Source organism: Sciurus vulgaris (assembly GCF_902686455.1).
Source record: "Sciurus vulgaris genome assembly, chromosome: 10".
Classification (NCBI taxonomy): Eukaryota; Metazoa; Chordata; class Mammalia; order Rodentia; family Sciuridae; genus Sciurus; species Sciurus vulgaris.
Window position 1 is genome coordinate 10,753,030 of NC_136470.1, and position 24,201 is coordinate 10,777,230.

General features: G+C 37.0%; 2 protein-coding genes across 2 annotated transcripts in view; both read right to left on the reverse strand.

The window, feature by feature from the left end:
- Window positions 1-24,201, reverse strand: part of ITSN1 (intersectin 1) — a 224,682-nt gene that overhangs the window by 122,320 nt on the left and 78,161 nt on the right. The window contains 11 exon segments of the mRNA XM_079101367.1: window positions 5,564-5,569; window positions 5,571-5,606; window positions 5,608-5,706; window positions 5,799-5,856; window positions 5,858-5,922; window positions 5,924-5,947; window positions 8,111-8,373; window positions 11,187-11,302; window positions 12,715-12,852; window positions 15,234-15,297; window positions 20,589-20,689. Coding sequence (XP_078957493.1) covers window positions 5,564-5,569; window positions 5,571-5,606; window positions 5,608-5,706; window positions 5,799-5,856; window positions 5,858-5,922; window positions 5,924-5,947; window positions 8,111-8,373; window positions 11,187-11,302; window positions 12,715-12,852; window positions 15,234-15,297; window positions 20,589-20,689 — 970 coding nt within the window.
- LOC306638175 (14-3-3 protein epsilon-like) lies at window positions 1,680-2,696 on the reverse strand. Its single transcript, XM_079101361.1, has one exon. The coding sequence runs from the start codon at window positions 2,661-2,663 to the stop codon at window positions 1,848-1,850; it is 816 nt and encodes a 271-aa protein (XP_078957487.1). The 5' UTR covers window positions 2,664-2,696; the 3' UTR covers window positions 1,680-1,847.

The window sequence follows — 24,201 nt, forward strand, 5'->3', positions numbered from 1 at the left end:
AAAGTTTCTTTCCTGAACTAAGATAAATATCAAAACAAAGCCTGACTCAGATCACTGAGACTGTTTTACTTATATAAACATTACTTCAAATTGTATAACCTAAGTTTATAAAGTAGGTCAAACCAATATTAAGGGATACCTGACTCATTTGCAAAGAAAGTATCTGCTAACCCACAAAAGGAAGCAAACCAATATCTTCTTACCTGCTTCGTTTCTTTCATTCTTCAAATTATGTATTATTTTCCCCTTCAATATTTTATGAATCTTAATTATTTAATATAGATAACTGAACATCCTAAACATCAGTCATAAATAGTGTGTTTGTTCACAAAACTTTCTGTGATAAACTGATATAAAACATGACCCTTAACCCTAAAATTTCCAGGGGGATATTTTATGAAATTTTTCATCAATAGTTAATGAAAGACACATAAATAGAGGAAAATATGGAAGGCAATCAATATCTTTCATGAATTATATGAAAAGATTCTTAATGAAACAACAGCAAGTTGAATATTCTAAAATATTTTTATAAAGGGGTAATATACTATGGCCAAGTGTGGTGTAACCCAGCAATGGAAGGTTGGTTTACATTCAATTGCAATCAATATAAATCTTCATCTTAACAAAAGAAAAAAAAATCATATCCATAGATGCCCCAAACCAACAAAAAACATGGTCCAATGTAATATCTATTCAAGATTAAAAACTCTCAGCAATAAACAGAAGGTAAGTCCTTCACCTGAGGAAGGGCATCTATATAAAACCTAGTTAGCCTTCCTTATTCATGAGAGTTTTCCTTCTAAGACCCAGAATAAGGTTCTCAGCATTTCTCTTCAACATAGTTCTAGAGGTCCTGGTCAACTTGGTAAGACCGGAAAAAAAGAAGGATCTTCCCATTTAAATTTATGAAGGATATGGGTTTGGAGTTTTCTTTCTTTTTTTATTTGGCATTTTAATTTCAGGTTTGTTTTATTTAAGTTTAATGTTAATTCCATGCTGTGTTTCAGTAAGAACAATACAGATTCTGTATCTGTGGCTCCAGTCAGATATCCAGTAGTACAGATTAGCTTCAAGTTACACGTACTGAACAGAAGAGGTTGAGCGAGCGAAGGAGGGGAGGGGAGGCAGAGGGAAAGGGAGGGAGAAGGAACAAAGAACTGAACCCGCGTGCAGGCTGCTCCACACCACCTTCAACGCCAACCTGCCTCAGAGGGAGAGTAAGAGTAGGCAAGACTGAGCAGCCACGGACTGCTGGACTGTTACCAGCACCGTGCTTTTCAGCAACATCTCAGCAGAGTTGGAAACACTTTTTACAGCAAAACCATAACAAACCTCCCCCAAAACAACCTATTAACCACCTCAAGCTAACACCCAATTAAGTTTAAACACTGGTATAAAATTCAAACAATTAGAAAAAGGAAAAAAAAATGATACCACATATGCCTCTAAAGTGTGATCGATTTCTCAGATACATCACCTAGAAGTCTAATGGCTTTCAAATGTAATTTCCATTTCTAATGGCGATCTTGCCACTTCTGGCACGGAGACAATACGGTAATGTTGAAAAAGCCTCCATGCAGTCCTGTTAGTGTCTTAAAGAACCTAAAAGCTGGGACTAGTAAATCCACAGAAATTCACTTTTGCCTTTAAGAACTTTTGAAAACTGTTTAAAAACAAAAACAAAAAGGCGGGGGGGGGGGGGGGAACAGGGCAGGAACCTAAATTCTGAGACCAAATGTAAAAGTCAGATTTGGTGGTTCTCAGTGACAATGGGTAACTTCCAAGGGGTGGGACAGGGAGGAGTGGGGTGGTCAGAGATGGTTTCTCTTGTTGGCTTTTATGTCTCACTGATTTTCATCTTCCACATCCTGCAGCGCTTCTTTATTCTGCTCTTCACCATCACCCTGCACGTCTGAAGTCCATAGTGTCAGGTTATCATGTGACAACAGGATGATAAGTGTAGAGTCCTCATAGCTTTCTTCACTCAGTGTATCCAGTTCTGCAATTGCATCATCAAAAGCTGCTTTTGCCAACCTGCAGGCACGGTCAGGGGAATTAAGAATTTCATAGAAGAATACGGAAAAATTGAGAGCAAGACCTAAACAAATGGGGTGCATTGGTGGAAGTTCTGTCATTGCAATATCACTAGCAGCTTTATAAGCCACTAGGCTGTTCTCTGCAGCCTCCTTCCTGTCATTTCCTGTGGCAAATTCAGCCAGATACCTGTGGTAGTCCCCTTTCATTTTATAATAGAAAACCTTGGACTTGCCAGTGTTAGCTGCTGGAATGAGGTGTTTGTCCAGTACATCCAAAATGTCACAACAGATTAACTTTAGCTCAGTCTCAACCATTTGCCGATATTCCCAAATCATTTTTAGTTTGTCTTCTCCTCCCTTGTTTTCTTCTTTCTGTTCAATGCTGCTGATGATTCTCCAGGAAACTCTTCTAGCTCCAATCACATTTTTATATGCAACAGATAGGTTTCTTTCTTCAACTGTCAGCTCCACATCCATCCCTGCTACTTTCTTCATTGATTCCACCATTTCGTCATATCGCTCAGCCTGCTCGGCCAGCTTCGCCTGATACACCAGATCCTCCCGATCATCCATAGCAGCAGCGGCTCCGGAAGGGTCTGCGCAACTGATGGAAGCGGATAGCATCTCTGACTCTCTCAGCCTCTCACTCTGCGTCCAGGCAGCCGGAGTTTTCTTGTAATATCCTTGTCTGGGTTTGGTATCAGGGTAATGCTGAGCTCAGAAAATGTTAGAGAATAGTCCTTCCTCTTCTATTTTAAAATGTTTGTGTTAAATGACATCTCTTCTTTAATTTTTGGTGACATTTATCAGTGAAGCCTTCTAGGTATGGAGTTTTCTTTGTGGTAGAATTTTTAATAGTAAAATTTACTTATTAGATGTACAACTATTCAGGTTTTTTTCTTTCTTCTTAACTCTATTTTGACAACTTGTATCTTTCAGTGAATTTATTTCATCAAAATTATTGAACATAGTTACCTAGGTGTTCACAGATATAAAAGGCATATGGATTAGAAAATGAAAAATAAAGCTGTCTTTTTGTAAACATGGCATGTTTACATAGCTAGAAAACTCCAAGGAATCTACAGAAAGTTATCCTACTAGAAATAAGACACTGGAGTTGGGGATGTAGCTCAGTGATACAGCGCTTGCTTAGCATATTTGCTATCTTGGGTTCCATCCCCAGCACTGCAAAAAACAAAAACAAACCCTGAGAAATTAGCTAAACAATAACACAGATACAAAACTGTAACAAATAAATTCTATTTCTATATACTAACATCAAATAATTGGAAATTGAAATAAAAATATACATACAATTGCACTGACTACAGAACACTTAAGGAAAACTTCAAAATACATGTAATGCTTATACACTGAAAACTCAAAACATGCTGAAAGAAATTTACAACCACCTAAGTAAATTGAGAGATAAGCTATCAGACTCAATATTGGTAAATGTCTAATCTTCCCAAAATGATTAATAAATTCAAAGGAATTCCAACAAAGTTCTAAGTATTTTTGAAAAAAAAAAAATGACATGCTGATTCTGTAATTTTTATGGAAATGTCTTAGAATAGACCAAAAAAAAAAAAAAACAACTTTTTTTTTTTTTCATAAACAATAACCAGTAACGGGGTACTCAAACTACTTGATTTCAAAAACCACAATAAAGCTATAATTATCCATGGAGTAAGGTGGTGGTGAAAGGATAGATACAGAATTAAAACAAGTTCAGAACACACTTTGCAACTGATTTTCAACAGCTACCAAGGACATTTAATAGGAAAGGAAGTATTTTCAAGGAAGTAGTGCTGGGAATACTATGGAGAAAAATGTGGATCAACTTCTAACTTGGACTATATGCAAAAACCAACTTGAAATGGATTATTGACCTAAACATGTAAAACTATGAAACTTTTGAAAGAAAATATAGAAGAAAATGTTGCTGCCATGGGGCAAATATTTCTCAGAAAACAAAAAGTATAATAACACAAATACATTAATGAACTAAAGCTTATCAAAATTTAACACTTCTGCCTTTTAAAAATAGTATGAAAATGAGAAACAAGTCAAAAATTAGGAGAAAATATTTGCAAATCATGTACCTGACAAGTGACTTATTAACAAGAATATATATAAAACTCTTACAATAGTAAGAAAAACAACTCGACCAAAAATGACCAAGTTCAGACAATTCAAAGATACACAAAGGATACCATGCAACATGTAAAATGATGCCCGACATCATCAGTCTTCACAGAAATGCATGTAAAAGACAAAATGAAATATATTTGCTACATACCTACTAGAAAAGTCAAAATTAGAAATAATGGTAACACTAAGTCTTGGTAAGGATGAGAAATAACTGTATCACTCACAGATTGCTGACAGAATGTGAAGAGTATAAATATAGCTTTTGGGAAGGTTGAAGATAGATTTATATGACACGATTCCACTCCAAAACATCTGCCTTACAGAAATAAGTCATGATTCCACATAAATACCTATACATAAATGTTCATTGTAGTTTTAGTAATGAAAATCCCAAATTGCAATTAATTGAATATTAATCAACAGATTAATGGATCAGTAAATATTACTCAGTGATGAAATGGAACAAAGTACTTTTTCACTCCACAACATGGAAAAATCAATCTCAAAATTATCATGCTGAGAAAAAGAAGTTAGACATAAAAGAGTCACTATGATCAAATATGATGATATGCAGGTAATTATCTGCATGAATTTGATGCCCCTATAGTCCAATGTTTATACCAAACCAGGTGAGATAACAGATGAGAGGTAACTGAATGAAGGCAAAACTGTCACTAGCACACTATCAAGTCTCAAGTCTTATCTACGCATCTTTCTCATACCCCCCCTAAAAATCTTAATTGCACCTATTTAATCATCACAGAAAAGCCCAAGTCCTATTGTTGGTCAACTAGTCCTGTACGGTCTGGCATCCCAGAAACCTGCTATAGCCCTCAGGTCACTGGCACTGCTGTATCTGCCTAGAACTTGCTCTGGCAAGATACTCTACAGTTTAGTCCAGCAGGGATTTCAAATCTGTGTAAATGTCACCTTCACAAAAGACCTGCCCTGACTACCTTAGTTAAAATCACAACACTGCTTACCCCCAGGACACTCTATCGCCTTCCCTACTCACTGTCTTTGCACTTTTCATTTTCTAATAGACACATACTTTATAGTTTTGTTCGTATGTGTCCCTCCTGCAAACAGAGGGTAAGGTCCATTCAGATCACCCTCTGCCTCATCTCTGCTGTTCAACACTGTAGGCCCAGTACCTAAAAGAGAGCCTGGCACCTAGCATGTGTGCAGCAAACATCTGCTGAGTTGTTTACTTGACGCCTACTTTTAAGGAAAGGACCCCAACTACTTCATCTTTTCTTCCCAGAAATTGGTATGTGGAAGATGCTTACAGTTTGTTGAATGAAATAACAAATAAAGGAATCAGGCAAGCACGTAAGCCTAAAGTCTTTCATGATACATTGTTTTCTCACCTGTAACCTGCTGCTGCAAATGGGTGATTTCAGCAATTCTCAAACTCTCTAGATTTGTTTGTACTCTCAATTTCTTGCCGTTGGGTGGTTAATCGACATCTGATATCTTGAAGTTTTCCTTCTAATTGATGCTTTTTATCATTCTTTAACAAATGAAAGGTAACAGGAATTATTACCATTTTTAATGGTTCAATGTTGGTATAATATATCCAAGGTATAATCAAATATCACTCACGAGAGCTTCTAATTCAAATTCCAAGTCTTTTTCTTTGCTTTCAGTACAACTATGTCCTCTGTTCTTTATTTCTTTGATTTAAAAGTTCTTGCCTTCGGTTCCGTTCCCATTCAAGTTGTCGCTGGTCTCTCAAGTTCCCGTTTTGCAGCCTGTGAAAGTCACAGTTTATTAATTTTTCAGTTCTTATGCTCTAACATGTCTCTAACAAAGTATCATCTAGTAAGTCTTTCTTTTTAAGAATGAAATATTAGACATTACAAGAAATCATATCATAAAGCAACAAAAAACTTCATAAAAGGGGCTGGGGAGATAGCTCAGTCGGTAGAGTGCTTGCCTTGTAAGCATAAGGCCCTGGGTTCGTCCCCAGCACCAAAAAAAAAAAAAAAAAACTTCATAAAATACAGTGCTCCTTCTGTGGGAAAAAGGGATTATTTAGAACTAATTATATTTACATAAGCTGAGAACTGACAGGATCGTTTCACATTTGAATTTCATTCTCCATGTCTTCCAGAACATGTGATGCGCTAAATAAAAGTGCTCCTTCTTATTTACAGACTCACAAACAAGAAGGAAACTACTTCAGTAAAATCACACAGAACTAAAACAAACAAAACTTGCTTTCTCCCAAACAAAAGAGAAGCTATTATTACAGGTTAAGCATCCCTTATCCAGAACGCTGGGACCAGAATGTTTCAGGTCTTAGAAGTTTGCAGATTTTGGAATATCTGCATAGATTTTACCACTGGTAGTGTGACTACCTCTCACTCCACAAACTCCTAACCACACTGCAAAGTGTGAGAGGATAGGTGGCACATCTAGTCACCACTGAAGCTCCAGGGACTAGCAACGCTCCAGAGACTAGCAACGGTAAATGCCTACTACATAATTCTGAATAAATACTTTAAAATGCCTTTTTTTTTTTTTTTTTTTTCTTATGTTGAAGACAGGAAGGTGGTATGCCCTTTTGTTGTCCATTCTGGTAATTAAAATCTTGTCAGAGGAGAAGGGTTGAATGCATGGTCAGCATGTTCAAGGCCCTGGCTTCAATCTCCAGCACCAAACAGATAAATATTTAAAATCTTATTGGTATCTGTGTGTAGCTACTTGAACAAAAGGCAGCTTATGGCTACGTACTGTCTAAAGCAATCATTAGGAGATGAAACCAAAGTATTACTTTTTAAATAAACACAAATTCCTCATCTTTACATTTCATTCACATGAAAAGAACCATGGCATTGCTTCTGTAGCAACACACTAAAATTGGGAATTTGAACATGAGATTGACGTGGCCCCCTTCCAGATCTGGCACTGAATTTGTGAAGACTTCCATGGAATATATGAGGATTTCCCAGATATATTTTTAAAGGGGGGTGGTGTCTCAAAACAATACAATTATGATAACATCAAGTGGTTTAAAAAAAAAACCTACAACCTCCACACATGCCACCATGTTAACCTTTATGTTTTTACATAAATGTGTATATGGAGAGAAAAAAATGTGGAAAAACACTGAACTGCTCTCTCAGTGGTTTGTTATAAGATGAAGTAATAAAAAAAACTTGTAGAAAAAATGTTGATATTGGCATTTGTAATAGCTATAAAAAACCAGACAACAACCCAAAGTTCATCTACTTATGAATGGATAAATGAAAGTAGTATTTTCCATAAAAGCGAATACCACTCAGTCATAAAAAAGGATAAAGTACTGATTCATGCTACAATGTGGGTAAACCTTGAAATATCAGGCTAAGTGAAATCCAGACACAAAAAGGCCACATACTGTACAACTTTATTTATAATGTCCAGAACAGGCAAATCTATAAAGATAAGGAAGTAAATGTGTGGTTGCCAGGGGCTTGGGGTAAAGAGGAATAAGGAATAAACTCCTTAGCATACAAGGGGTTTCTTTTGGGGATGATGAAAATGCTTAGGAATAGAAGAGAGTGATGATGGTTGTGTAACTTTGTGAATGTACTAACATTCCTGAATTATAAAAAGAAAAAACCACCTAGTAGGGTGGTACCTGCTTGTAATCCCAGCTACTCAGGGGATTGAGGCAAGAGGATCACAAATTCAAAGTCTGGCCATCTACGCAACTTAAAGAAAAGAAAGGGCTGGGGAGTAGCACAGTGGTAGAACACTTACTTCGCGTGTGTGAGGTCCTGTGTTTAATCCTTAGTAATACACACAGACAAAACTTAAGAATAAAAAAGGAAAACAGGCTGCCCTGTATTAATACATCACTTGTATGATTCTGCAAGAGAGAGACAAAGCTCCTGTGTTAAATTACTGGGCTATTTGCAGCTGCTTACCTCTCGCCTCTCAATCTCTTTCCTCCTCTCCTCCTCTCTCTGCCGTTCCAGCTCCCGTTGCTTTTCCAGTTGCTTCTCCAGCTCCAGCTGTCTTTTGCGCTCTTGCTCCTGGCGCTCCCGCTCTTTCCTTTCCTGCTCAGCCCGTTCTAGCTGAGCCAAGCGTTCTTGCTCTTTGCGCTGCTGTTCCAAGAGAGCTTGTCTCCGTTTCTCCAGTTCCAGATTGCCACGTTCAAAATTTTCCCGCTTCTTATCTTCAAACGTTACTTTAAAAGAAAGATCAGACCAATTATGAAAACCCATGATTTTCAATAGTATTTTCAAAAGAAAAAACTTACTGGCATTTTGAAATCTATAGTACATACTCAAATCCAGAACTCCCTAAGTTTCCTTAATGGGTCCCCCTGTAGTAAGCACTATAAACAGGAAACAGAAAGGTTAAGGAAGAGTTGCCCCTAACCCTTTCTACTACCATCTGTACCAAACACCGTTTCCACAAAAGTCTTTCAACAATTCTGTATCATCACCTAATCTCCTCTCCTCCCCTGCTACTTGACCCTTTCCCTTATTCATGCCTTGATTCATCAAGTGACCCACCATCTCTTCTGCATCATGAATCCCCCCCCCCCCACTTCACCTTAGCTTATAACTGCACTACGACTGTCTCCTGTTTGAACAAGGTGACTTCTCAAAGCAGGGGTAGAGTGCGTACTACATGGTTCACACTGAAGAAGCTGCTCTGCCCTGATTCTTAAATGCACCACAGTCACTAAATACTTTTTTCTAATCCATACTCTTGTTTCCTTCTTTGACACACTACTGTAAATTGTTAATTCTATTATTTTTCTCTTATCCTTTCTAAACCTTTGTCTTCATCTAATTTATTTTATTCATTTCTAAAAATTCCATCTGCCTCCTGTTTTCAGCAGTGCATATTCACCTTTGGGTTACCTCCTATGATCTCCTTGGTATTCACCCCAGACAAGGGAAGCTCTCCAGGCTGGGAATGTGGCTCAATGGTAGAGTTATAGCCTAGCATGGAATCACCTTTGGTGATTTCAGAGGAGACACTATCTTCCTTACTCAGCTTCCTTAAAACGGAAAGTCCCTCCACTCAGAAAGGAATGAGTAAATGATTCATAAGAGGCGAATCTCTTCTAAGTCAAAGAAGCCAGGTACAAAAGGTCAAATATTATATGAATCCAATTATATGAACTATTCTCCATTGTTAAACCCAAAGAAACAGAAAGGAGATTGGAGGTTACCAGGGGCTGGGGTGAATGAAAATGGAGAGTGACTGGGTAGGGTGTTTTCTTTTAGAAGAAGAGAGGGGTGATGTTTGTATAGCTGAGAGTAATAAACACCACTATTATAGAATAAATGTACACCCTACCACCACACCCCCAAATTCATATGTTACAGTCTTAACTACACAAACATGATGGTATTTAGAAATGTCTTTGGGGGATAAATAGGGTTAGATTAGGTCATAAGAGTAGGGCCCCCATGATGAGATTAGTGAACTTATCAAAAGAGGAAGAAAAAGAAGGATCTTCCCCCCACCCCCACCCCCCACGTGCACCAAGGAAAGGCCACAGGAGGACACAGAGTAAAGCGGCTGCCTACAAGTGAGGAAGAAGGCCCTCGCCAGGAACTGGGGTACCTGGGACTCTGTGAGCTTCCAGTCTTTAGCGCATGAGAAATAAATCTCCACTGTTTCAGCCACACAGTGTATGATATTTTGGTGTGGCAGCCCAAGGTGATAAGCCACTAAATTGTACAAGTTTAAGATGTTCAATTTTATATTATGCAAATTTCATTTCAATTTTAAAAACACTGAAAGTCTCTATACATCTTTTTAATCCAGTGTCTGGCACTATTCCTAGTATACAGGAGGCACATCATAAATGGTTGTGGAAAGGATCAATGCAAAAATAAAATACTTAATGTCACATTCTGCTCAAAATCCAAAATGAATGTTTACTACCAATTGAAAAATAAAATTCTGAATTCTAAAAATTCCTGTCCTTATCCCACTGAGGATTCATTTTCATTGTAAAGTTGACATGGTCCTCACATCTACTTGTAGTGACCCTATTTATCTTCAAGTCTTTACTCAACCTGAGATCCAGTACACGGGGATTTAATTCCCCATGACCTTTTCAGTATACCACAATCAAGCTTAAGTAGCTCTGCTGTGCATCTACAAACTCTCAAAGACTTCATCACACTTTTGTACTGATTTAGCAATTGTTTATATGGACTTCTCAAATCTTCTAGCGTAAGTTTCTAGAGTATGGGCCATGTATAATTAGCATTTAGATTCTTCACTGGCTCAACACACAATCTTGCACGCCGAACACCTACAATAAGTATTTCATCACTGAACATAACTGAAAAGTTATTTAGTTTAGAGAATAGTCTGGAAGAGCTTGTGTTCTCAGCAAACTAATTAAATGCTGAGCACCTTATTGTGGCAAAATGATATTGACAAAGTATTTAACATAAAGAGACTACACAGCAAATTTCAATTGCCTTTTATTATCATTATCATCTCATCATTAATAATTCATAGCCACCTTGGACTACTTTAATAGTATGATAGATTTACCATTGTAAATGAGGATTATTTAAAACAGGTTCATATTAAATTTTTTAAAGTAGGCTTCTGCTATTAAGGAGTTTCTAATTCTCCTGTAACACATCAAGACTTTCTAATTCTCCTGTAACACATTGAGAATGTCACAGTAGGTGACTTCACTTTCTGCTTCTGCATTGCCGGTCCAAAGAAACCACCTAACACCAAATTTTTAGTGTTCTAAATTCCATAGATAATGTTTAGCAGTATATAATAACATTTCAAGTTAAAAACTAGAATAAGGGTGTAACAACAGAGTACTCATTGTTCTTATTTCTCTACATAGATCTGAATCCAAAAGCACATTGAAACTCTTTTTCTGATATGGTCAAATAAATATAGCAAAAATGTCAGAAGCTAGATTTATTTTTACTTCCATTTTGCCTTACAGATAGAAAATTTCAACTGTGATATGTAAGCCAAATATAAAGGCTGCCTTACCAGGTAATTTCTTTTCTAATTGTTGTTGTTCATCTTCTAAAGCTGGTTCCTCTGGTAACCTCTGATCTACTGATGTGGAGCTTATAACAGATATTCCACTGCCTGATCGAACCCTTCTGCAATTGTGAGAAAAAGAGAAACAGATCCACATAAAACTATGTAGGTAGAACTGAACAAGCTAGGAAAAAGAATTTTTAGATTATACCATATCATGGAACAAATTTCATTTACAGTGAGGAAAGATAAAGATTTGGTCTTTTCTACCTACAGAGTTTTTAAAATGAATATTTGAATGTCATCAGATTCTGAGTGTCACCTTGTTCAAAATGTTGGGACTGAGGTGTAACTTTCCATGTGCAAGGTCCTAGGTTTGATCCCCTGAACCTCTTAACCCCACTCCAGGCAAGGAAAAAAAAAAAAAAAAAAAACATAAAAATTAAGACGATCCCAAAGGGCTAAATTATTTAATAATCACAAAGTACCTGGGAAACAATGAGCACCCGTGCATTTGCTGATACTACTAATTACCCTCCAACGTAACTTTCAATCCCCTCTAGGAAAAGATCAGCAGCTCGGCGATTCAGGAGCAACTGTTTTCCTTATACAAAAATCTCTCTATTTCATCCCTTCCTAAACACATGAAATGTCTATATTTTACAGTTCTGAAAAACAGTTTACTAATTAGTATCATCTTAAATGCTTAAACTTGCTCTTTCAAAGCAATCTCCCCATCCTTCTTTTTATACTTTTAAAAGTTTCCAATGTTTAATTTCTCTTATAGCGGTTCCTGTGGTTGTGGGATTTTATAGGCAAGTTGCTTCTTCAGCTGCCCATTGCTTCTTACGCAGCCAGTTTCTCAGCTTGCTCCTGCACGAGTAGGTGTGGACAGTGATGGCTATTTCTCCTCACTTAGAGGGATTTTGCTGGATCCTTTCCTGAAGTTTGAGGACCCAGAACAGAAGTATCTCTTTGTTTCTCTTTTTCTTTGTGCTTGTAGGATCTCAAATTCATTTTTTACATGTAAAGCCAGGAGATGAAGCTGTACAGTGTACAGGATGGCGTGTGCATGCGTTGTAGGCATGCCAGTGGGGTCCCGTCTAGAACTTGGAGGCTCTCTTGACATGTCAATTCAGACTATTTCAGATGAGGATAATTTCATTTAATTATCCTTCTGGTTATACTTTCTGTATTGCCAGCATTTTTGTTATCTCTGAAATGTGCATAATACACATCTGTGATTTCCTTGCTTTATTTCCTATATATGGGTGTATTCAGTTTTCAATTATATTTTGATACAAAAATCTTTTAATGTTTTACTTGATTGCATTTACTAATATACTACAAATACCCTGTACAACAAAAAGGTCCAGGATTAACACAGAACCTGGACTGGAAGATTCTCTTGAATTCACAGGTATTCCATTTACTTGCCAGGAATGGAAATCACTATTAGATACAGTGAACAAAGCCAAATATGGAATTAACATACTCAACACATAATTCCTAACAAAAGCCAAATGTCCCTTACCTAAAAGAAGGTGGAATGTATTCTGGAGGCAAGACAGGTGGCAGTGGTTGGCCAGACATAGCAACGTCAATTAGGTGCATAGCCAGGATAAATTCTTCTGCTGTGAGTTTTCCATCTTGATCAATGTCAGAAAGATTCCTAATCAACAAAAACATTTCATTTCCAGTTTCATGAAAATGCATGAAGGATTGATTTAAAAGGTGTGTATTTTAATTCTTATCCTAGGCCAATTGAGTCTATCTGCCTCACTTTATAAAAATAATATTGTTTCATACCATTACAAGAATAAAATGAGATATTCAGTATAGTTGGGATGGTGTTCAGCACTCAACTGCTAACTATGATTGCAATAATAGTCTTCTCAGTCCTGGGAAGCCCGTTTAAAATATATCACATTCAGGGTCAATACAGCCAATACTGTATGGTTTGTAAGACAATCTCTATCATACTGAATTCTGCCCTTGCAGAAGCCATAGGCAATATGTAAACGAACAGGCATGGCTGTTTTAACAATAAAAATTCATTTACAAAAACAAGCGAAGGGCTGGAGATATAGCTCAATTGGTAGAGTCCTTGCCTTGCAAGCACAAGGCCCTGGGTTCAATCCCCAGCACCGAGGCGGGGGAGGAAACAGGCAAAGGCCAGATTTGCCTCTTCGGATGGACTGCCCAATTCTAATACAGGCCTACGAGGCTGGATCTCTATGGCTCCCATTCACAGAGTCAAGGCCTTTCCTCCTCATTCTAGGGATTCAGTTTCCATCATTCTTGATAATGAACTGTCCAAGTAGCTGATTACAGTAAACAGATTTTCCTAGCAAGTACAAGAATATGATTTTACTTGACAAAAGAAGATGCAAGACAACACATCTGTTCACCAGAATATTAAGAAGACAAATGCTACATTAGGAAACTGGCTTTGTCAATGGCAAAACTCAAGAAGCTCTCCTCTTAATTCTGACATTTCTTTAGGTGCCATAAATTTTTATTATAAAATATTCACACAGTAACATTTGCCCTTTTTAAAGTACAATTCTGCAAGTTTTGACAAACAGCTATAGAACTATCACTGCAGGGAACAGAGTCAACACAACCCAGAATCCCCAACAACTCCCTTCAGTCAATTCTTCCCTTTCTCCCACCCAGGTCCTGGCACCCCTGTAGTCTTTTCTGTCCCTCTAGTTTTGTCTGTCCCAGATGCCAGATACCCATTTTTAAAAAGAACAGAGCCACAAATGAAAACCCTTCCTGCTCATTCTTGTTCTCTCCTTTTCACACCCCACAGTCAGCTACTCCTAGGTAAATACATTAGAATTCTTTTTTTCCTTATAATTGAGTAATTATGGTTACAAATATTTAATTAAAGTATCCTGCTCAAGCACAGTGGTTCACATCCTGTAATCCCAGTGGCTGAGGCAGAAGGACAGCGAGTTCAAAGCCAAACTCAGCACAAGCACGGCGCTAAGCAACTCAGAGAGAACCTGCTCTAAATAAAATACAAAATAGGCCTGGGGATGTGGCTCAGTGGTGGAGTGCCCTTGAGTTCAATCCCTGGTACCCACCCCCCCCCCAAAAAAAACACTATCCTTTCAGAATGAAGAATATAACATTCTAAGAGGAGATGCCTTGAATGTATTTTTCAGAAGGCTTTAAAATAAAAGTTTTAATTTCTTCTTTTTCCTTTTATTGGGGGGTAATCCTAGGGACAGAGCTGGGGGGTGGGGGTGCTAGGGAGAGAGCCACATCCTCATCTCTTTATTTCTCATTTTGAGACAGGGTCTCACTGAGTTGTTGAGACTGGCACTGAACTTGCAATCTTCCTGCCTCAGTTACCCTAGAGGTTGACCAGCATTAAAGCTCAGTCACTTGAGAAGAAACCAAATCAGTGTGCCCTGCATGGAGGTCATGAATTTGCATATGAGCAGGTTCACTTTCCAGGCACGGTCATCAACATGTAACTAAAAGATGCACACTTTAAACAATAATATAAAAGCTCAAAATTAAACGATTACATAATATTTTTTAAAAACATAAGAAGATATATGCTTTGTTAAGAAACTATTCTCATTAACATTTAAATGTAAGAAGACCTAGATGATATCCATCAGGAGCTATTAAAAATTATCACAAAATAGAGGTTGGTGATTACTTTGGTAAAGCACTTGCTGGTTCAATCTCCAGCATTGAGAAAAAAACAATCCTATAATGCTCAGGACAGCCCTCTGCAGTAAAGAAATTATAGGGTCCCAATTGTCAATAAGAGAACCAAGACCAGCCATGGTTGAGAACGGTTAAGTTGCGTTACTAGTTCTTAAGAATTCACCATACAAGTCTTTCTGCTTTTGTGTTTTTCCAAATTAGCAGGGGAAAAGAGCAGTAATCATCACAACTCCCTGAAAACTAAGTGTATTTCAAATATCCCTCCTAAATAATGATGTTAACCTAAAAATCCATGAGGTCATACCAATTTAAGAAATAAAGTCTCCACTTGATACAAACCAAGATGTTTTCATTCCTTACCATATTGAAGCCAGCTGAGCCTGTGGTAAACTCGATTGCATAAGAATAGTTCTTGCTTGGGGACCTAAACAGAAATGGGGGCAGGGGCGGTGGGAGGAGAAACCAGGGAAAAGACATAAAGATGAGTCAGCAAAAAATAACTCAGGAAGACCAGAGTGCTGTGCTTATGAACTATGCAATATCATGCAATCACAGAGCTTTACATGGTATTTGCTATTAGCTTAGGGGCTTTTAAAAAAGGGAATTAAGCCCTAGCAAAAGAAAAGAAACAAAGAGCACAGCGCTGCATCTGCATTTTTGTTCACTGGGTGTTTAATAAGGAATGAGTGTGTAAAAGATTAGAGTTTCAAAACATAACCTGTTCTTTTGTCTAGATTACCATCTCTATTTGAATTGGACTTTTATTTACAAACCTGAGCCTTTATCACTATAAACTAAACATCTTTTCCATGGTCACTATCTGCTACCTCCACCATGATCATCGTCACATAAGTTCAGAGAGGATTCAGAGTAGCTTAGATAAGGAAAGGGCCTCAGGGGACTCCTAACCCTTCATTGTATTAAAAAAAAAAAAAAAAAAAAAAGAAGAAGAAGAAAAGAATAAAAAATTGAATTGCTCAAGGTTGCACAACTGGCTAATATCACAGCCAGGATTAGAACACAATTCCTATGTTAGCAAATATAGAAACACTTCTTCTCGGAATTTCTACTCTTCTTTCAAAATCAGGTCTCATTTTCTTAAAATAACTGCAAATATCTCCATTTCTGGCAAGAAATCAGCTTTACATATCAGATAGAAAAATACAACAGGATATTGAGTGTTGAAGCAAATTAGTATGAGAGAGAGAGAAACAGACACACACACACACACACACACACACACACACACACACACACACACGTGTCTTAATTCCAACACTGCCTGTCAAGCTGTGTGATCCCAGGAAGATCCAAGGACCAAGGAACGGAAAGCTGTAGTAATTTGTTGGCAAGATTCAGCTATTTCAGTTTTTAAATGTCCCCCCTTCAAAAAACACAGAAGTGGATGAGTGTTTGCACAGCAAGCAGGGGAGGCCCAGGATCACAAGGTCCCAGCACACCAAAGCCCAGAGAAGGAAGGACAAAGTCCTGACAATCCAGGGGACTGTGGGCCTCAGTCCTGGCTCAGCTTATACTTTGCTGAGTTGCTCTGGGGAGGTAAATTTTCTTACTTATTTGGACGTTAGTTTTTCATCTGAGGTGCTTTCCAGATTAACATATCCATGATCCACCATTTAAGGAATCATAACATTGCTAGCACAACGAAATACTCAATAAATGGCAGTTAATATTTATTACTACTGACAGTACTTTAACTTTTATTTACATGTAAAGTATCAGAAAAGCACACATGAATATCTATACATGTACACACATGTGTGTATTTTTATGTATGTGTGAGTGTGGGTATGTGTGTTTATATATAACTGGCACCCAGGAGCCCCTCTTTGGCTCCCTTCTACATCTCCTTCCCCCAAGTATAACCTACTTCAAACCACAAAGTGTGTCCCTATTAGGTCTGGCTTATTTTGTTTAATATATCGTTGTATTAAAAAGACTGTAGAACACAGTCTTTACTGCTAAATGGTATATCATTCTGTGATTACATCACAATTTATTATTCATTTTACTTTGATGGGCATTAGGACATTTTTCAGTTTGGGGCTCTTAAAAAATAGGGAATGGGCTGGGGATATAGCTCAGTTGGTAAAGTGCCTAACTTGCATGCACAAGGCCCTGAGTTCAATCCTCAGCACCACCAAAAAAAGAAAGAAAAAAAAAAAGTGAACCTTTCATTTTGGTAAACATGACTATATTTCTCTTTACTAAGTTAGTGCAAAGATTCTAAATGTTCTCTGATGTATTGGAAAGAAGAGAATTCATTATTTTCTTTAGATTTTGTACCATTATTTTTAGAATGCTGAAAACATTAAAGTAGAAATAGCAAAACTTGAGTGAATGCTTTAATTAGTACTTACAACAATTCTCCCCATTCCAGAACCATATAAAGTTAATATTTTATCTTCTTCAAATAAAAAGGTGAACAGGAATGTGGAGAACCAAGTCTATCCTAGATACTGGACACTTACATTTCAGCCCTGACTCCTTAATGTCATGTGGCATTAACAAAACTACTTTAATTCTATAACATGAATTTCTCTATCTCTGAAACAAGGGGAAAAAACTGGAAGGGGAACTGGTAAACTATGGCCCATAGATCATATTGCTCTGTCACCTGTTTTTATAAATAAAGTTTCACTGAAACTTTGTCAAGTCTATTCATTTAAACATGAAAAATGGCTGTGTTCATGCTACAGTGGAAAGTCAAGTACTTGCAACAGAGAGCATAGGGCTTACTAGTCTAAAAAACTTATTATCTTGCTTTTATAGAAAAAGCTCATTGATCCCTGCATTGGAAGATCACAATTATCTCTTTCAATTCTAAAACTTGATTCTATCTCACAACAATTTTGAAAACACTAAAGCAGATCAGCAAAAACAAAGATAACATTTTAGCATAACACAGCGGCATAATATTGAGCTTTAAGTGCACATGGAAACCCAGAGTATGGGCTGACAAGGAAACTTATGGGGATAAACAGAAATCTCAAGTTCACAAACTCAATTGTGGGCATCCATGTTTGAATAGGGAAGTCTGAATAGCGGGAGAGAGAAAATTACATGGAATTAATGCTTTATGTCAAATAATGACAATTTCAGCTTTCCTAATTAACAGGAGAAAAACCAAATGGAATGGTCACTTTCTTAATGCAATAATAAGACATCACTTTGAGAAGAAAGGCTAGCATTAATAAGATTATGAGACTTCTGCTTCTTACATAACCTAATTAAAGAATGAGCCGTCTCTATTTTACAAGTCCTCTCAGAGTAATAACATGCACATCAAATTGTGAGCAAAGAAGGGGGCGTACACCTAATAATGTATGTCAGTTAAACTGATAGCTCTTCATGGAGTAAACAACACTACTGCTAGATTAGCTTCCATTCCCAAAGAGGACTAGTTCATATCACAAAATCAGAAGTTCTCACTTTTTTCTGATGGAACCAATCAATGGCATTCCAGATGTAGCCATAATCTGAGAGCATTCAAAATAAGTATGTGAAAATAAGACACAATGTTAATCAGAAATCCCATTAAGAACTGAAAGAACATTAACAATGAGCACTTAATACAGGATGTAGCACAGATCAGATAAGCAACAGGCTATGTATAATACTTGGAGAGCTAATAATGAAAACACATGTGAATATAAGGGAGTAAAAGTGATACTACAAAGACAACCCGAATTCTCCTCTTATTTATACAAAACAAATTAATCTACAACCCCTGTACTTTTTACTGGTATTCATCTACTGTCCCAACTCCAAGGTTGAGAACTACTGCACAAGATTAAGAAGTCATAATTGTGTGCCTTCATAAAGATGCTTGTTAGTTCCTTTTTGTCCTTTTAAAAATATTTTTCTTTTGTTTTTGTTTGTTTTGGATTTGTTGTTAGTGCCTTTAAAACAAATACAAACACACACACAAAACCAAGAAAAAAGAACAGAGATTACAATATCAAATTATATATTTCACTAGGGTCTCTTTATATACTAGGGCTTTGGTTCAACTTTCTTGATATTTCTTTTATCCTTCGGTTGAATGACTAATTGCTTTTGGGATTCTGAGTTCACACAATATTTTCATAGTTGCAATCAAGACTATGACCTTTGTGTTTCAACCACCACCAAACCATCTCTGCTTGCATCAACAGTCTCTTTTTAGCCCAACACATAGCCTGCATAAATAATTGAAAAGTATATGATGTTAAAACAAATTAAATTTTATTTATTACCATTCACGATAATAAGTTTTTCTACCTGATATGACTACATGAAAGTCTGATTCAAAAATCAAATTTGCACCTTAAACTCTTGCTGAAACTAAGTACTAACAAGCATACAGATAAGCAAGAGCAAAACCTGCTTTTTTCCCAGTACATTTCAAATCTTACTTTCTGCCTCAGGTTATATTTTAAAACTCTAAATATTCAGGTGCCTGGGTCATCATCGTTGGGATATAGATACAGCATTTCACTCAAAAACTTATGTCTTACTGGGCTGGGGCTGGAGCTCAGTGGCAGAGCACTTGCCTAGCATGTGTGAGGCACTGGATTCAATCCTTAGCACCACATAAAAATAAACAAATAAAATAAAGGCATTCTGTTCATCTACCACTACCAAAAATTTTTTTTAATTACATCTTACCAAAAAAGAATTTCAAAATCAGTGTTACATTTTTAATTCTGTTTTCATTAACCCACAGTAAACATCAGCAGTGTTTTGAAGGCATATTTTCAGATTTGATGGCAATGTGGTTCTGGGTGTGTGTGGTGCACATGTCAAACACAATGTAAAAGAGGGCTTAAAACTATACTACTGAAAGTCCCTGCAGTGTCCCTAACTAGACTGGCTTTTCATACCATCTATGTAAACCTGACAATGACTACTTCAGCAGAGGTGAGTCTGGCACACAGGGCAGTGGTGTGTATATAGTATTCGTCCCTTTAGATAAATACATGCTGATGTGAGATGGCCAAGATCCTTTGTGGGGAAAGGGTTCGAGATTAGAGCAGAGCCCTTCAAAATCTCAACCAATCCTTCAAATTCTCTATTTTGCTTTATTAATGTTATGTTGTTCTCTATAGCATTCAAAGTTAATTATTTTTAAGTATTTAACCCTTCACAAAAAGGTGTTGGATGGTATCGTAAATACCATCCTCCAATCTTTCTATGTGGAAACAGTATCATCATAATTTTAAAAAATCCACTGAAATCATATAAATTACTCTGGCCTTTAACAGATGAAGAAATAAGATCCAGAGAGGTGAGCCCCAGTGAGACTGTGGCAGAACCATGTTCCTGTAAAGGTTGTTTTTCATACTGCACACAAATTCAAACTCTGGCCTGAGGGATGGGCAGCATCAAGAACATCTGCTAAGTTAGACTTCAGAACCTAAAGCTAGTTTTCGTTCACAGCACTGCTTCTTTATTAGTGCCCCGATTTGCATATCAGTGGCTTTCACTGTGTAGGAGGATACCTGGTCTATGTTCTACTCTACCAAGAAGGCTTAGAAGAATAAAGTAACTACTGATGGAGTTATCAGTACTTGCAAATACAAGATAACCAGACAATAAAAACACTACTTAGGAATCAGCAAAGATAGACATTTGGAAAAACCTCTGACCCAGTATCTAGAAACAATCCGCATTTAGAACAAAGATCACATTTCACTAATCTTTATTTGTAAATACCTGTTAAGTGTCCACTCATAGTTTTGTCATGACTATTGAATAACTGCCTATATTTCAGTCTCGATGACTGAGGCACAGCCCATTCCGCTGCTGGAGGGACACTGCCAGGAAAAGAGGAAGGAGGAAAAGATGGTTAGTTGGAAGGACCAGCTTACTGAAGTTCTTCAGAAACCGCACACTAAGAACTTCTCTAGACATACGACTTGGGCAGTGTTGCCCTTCATTCCCCCAGCCCCAGCTTGTGTGTGCGTGCGTGTGGTGCTGGGAGCAGAACCCGGGCTGCACTAGCAAGGGCTCTAGCACTGAGGCTCACCTTCGGTCGTTCCCGTTTTTAAGACTATAAACATTTCTCTCAAAATAGGTAAGTTCATTACTTTTCCAGAAATGGAAAACTTAAAAGATCAAGTTTCATGTTACATATATAACTTAAAAATATCAAGGTTCTACAAATGTACAGAAAATTTTAGAACTGAGGCAAAATATACATTTTTCTAAGTGTCTAGGAAATATTTCCTTTGGTTAAAAAACACTGCTAACAAATAAGTGCCTCGAAAGATATTAATTCTCCAAAACATTTAACTTTCTATACACCAAAATATGGGACCCATTTCTTTTTCTTTTCCTCTCTTTTTGGGGTGTGGCAGGCAGTACCAGAATTGAACCAGGCACTTAACAACTGAGCTAAGTCCCCAGACCTTTTTACGTTTTTTAACTTTTGAGGCATGGTCTCACTGAATTTGCTGAGGCTGGCCTTGAACTTGCAATCCTCCTGTTTCAACCTCCCAAGCAGTTGGGATTACAGGTGTAGGTCACAATACCCTGCATTGGACCCATTTATTAATGAAGTAAAATTATTTCATTATAAAAAGTTTAAATTTCCACCAAGTGGAGAATTTTCCAGAGAAAGAACAGAACATTTCAAAGGCCATGGCAAATCAGCAGAGCAGTAATGGACAGAGCTCATCTTTCTTGACTGCCAGCCAGCAGGGACCTGTCTCTGCCAATGTGCTATAACTGCAACCTGAAGAAACCACGGCTAGCAGCCAGTCTGGGTCTAGACAACCCTGGTGATTTGTTCCTCAGCTTTCATGGTCCACACAACGATCACACTGGTACCAATAGTTTGTTGAAAGTTTAATGTCTACATCAAGTAATTCAAACACAAGTGTTGAGTTGACAGTAAAAATGACAGTACTCCCCACTTCCAGTGAACTAATGTCCCATACACAACTTCCTTTCATTCCAATTAAAATAGCTATATCTCACATGGAAAGGCAAAATTTTAACCTCTTAACCGTGAGTTATATGTATTATCAATGCACTTATACTTACTATATATAATTCAGAAAGCACAGGAAGTAATTCCCAAACACTTGAAAAGTACTAAGCCCACCTTTTCCAATTTTTATGAATTTCTTAATAAAAAACACTTACCGTGATCTATTCTGCTGTGAGTACCTGGGCAACAACTCTCTCATTTTAACTAATATTTTGCTGATTCCAACTCCTGCCTGTTTGTCAAGAAACTATCTTGCTTCTGCACCCTGGTGATAAAGGGTGCTATGCACAGAAGCTGTCCCAGATTACACTTATCATGTCATGGTTCTCTAATTCCTGAGAATCCAAATAGACTAAAAACTCATTAATACATCACCTAAAATGTAGATACTACATTGTAAAAACTTGATGAAATTTTAGATTATTGAAAAGATGAATACTAACATAAAAAAGCTCAGTTATCTTAATAGTATTTTTTTTTTTTTTTTTTTAAATGGGGCAGGTGGGGTTAGGGGAAGGAAAGATAGTAGAATGAGCAGACAGTATTACCCTATGTATATGAATGATTACTGAATGGTGTGAATCTACATTGTGTACAACCACAGAAATGAAAAATTACACCCCATTTGTGTACAATGAATCAAAATGCAGTCTAAAAATTTAAATATAAATAAAAAAAATTTGTTTTTAGTTGTAAATGGACACAATATCTTTATTTTATTTATTTATGTGGTGCTGAGGATCAAATCCAGTGCCTCATATATGTGAGGCAAGCACTATACCACTGAGCTACAACCCCAACCCAATAGTATTGATTTTTGCTAATAATGAATAACATTCATTCTATTGTTACAAAAAATTAACAATATAGGACTAGGGTCACATGATATGAGTTTAAATTTCAACTGTACCATTTACTCAGCTGTAAATTATATGAAAGGTACATAACTTCTCTGGGTTTGCCTCCTCATTCACAATCCTGAGACAATACGTACACACAGGCAGTTGTGGGGTTGAATGGGATTAATAAGATATCCAGCAAAGAAGATGTTCCATAAATTTTCGATCATTTTAAGATTAGCAACTTAATGAAATGGAACACACATATCTGTACACCACAATGAACTGAAATTTTTTAGAGAAAATTGGCAGTTCAGAAAGAACTGAGTACAACTCAGCACTGACACTTAACAAATTAATTACCTTGGATAATTACCTTGGATTAATTACCTTGTCCCTAATCTATAACACAGAAAACAAGAGTCGACTTATGTGGATGAATCAGTTATTGTGCACAGCTTTTGGCACAGTGTTTTTCACTGGTTGGGTTTTCCTTCTTTCTCTTTCCTTTTTTCTTTTTTGGTCAGTGCTGGGATATGGATTTTCTTTAAATTGTTTTTTTTTTAAAGGGAATGCATTATTGGATTATATTCAACACATTATTCTCTTTAATGAAGAAAAATGACCTGCTTCACTTAAGAAAGAATTTTAATGAGGACTGACAAAGAAAGGCTGGAATTACCTTCATTTACATCCTCTTTCATTCCAAGGGTTTTAAGACTACTTACAGATGAACTTAATTTTTCAACTTAGAGTAGCAGAATGCAAAGGGAAAAAAATTAGAAGAAAATACAAATATAATTTAAATGTAATAAATAAATATAATAGAGCTAGGCACTGTGGGGCCTGGAATCCCAGCAGCTTGGGAGGCTGAGGCAGGGGGATTGTGAGTTCAAAGCCAGCCTCAGAAACTTAATGAAGCCCAAAGCAACTCAGAGAGACCTTGTCTCAAAATATTAAAAAAGGCTGGGGATGTAGATCAGAGGTTAAGTGCCCTTGCGTTCAACCCCTGGTACCAATAAATAAATAAAATACAAAACTACAGATGGTCAATATAAAAGCAGTAAGATCATGTGAGTTTTCCAATAACTGAGCCACACATTTGATTAAGGGGAATTGTCCATTAATCCGAATAATTCATTTTAATAAAAATTGGCCTTTAATAGGGTTTTTAATGAGCCAGACAGACTCCATGAGATTATCTGAGACAGAATTAAAACTAAGATAAACTGTGGCTCCAATCTTCATATATAATTTTTATACATAAACTTTTAAGTGACTAACAAGAAACAGTCATTTACTTTTCCCCCCTAATTAGACTGCTATTTTACTATTTAAAAAATGTTTGCTACTTTTCTTTGCAGGGGTGAGGGTACTGGGGATTGAATTCAGGACCTCCTTTCCCATGCTGGGCAATACTCTGCCACTGACCTGCACCCCCACCCCCAACAGCTACCTTTTTGTTATCCCCTTAAAAAAAAAAAACAAAAAAAAA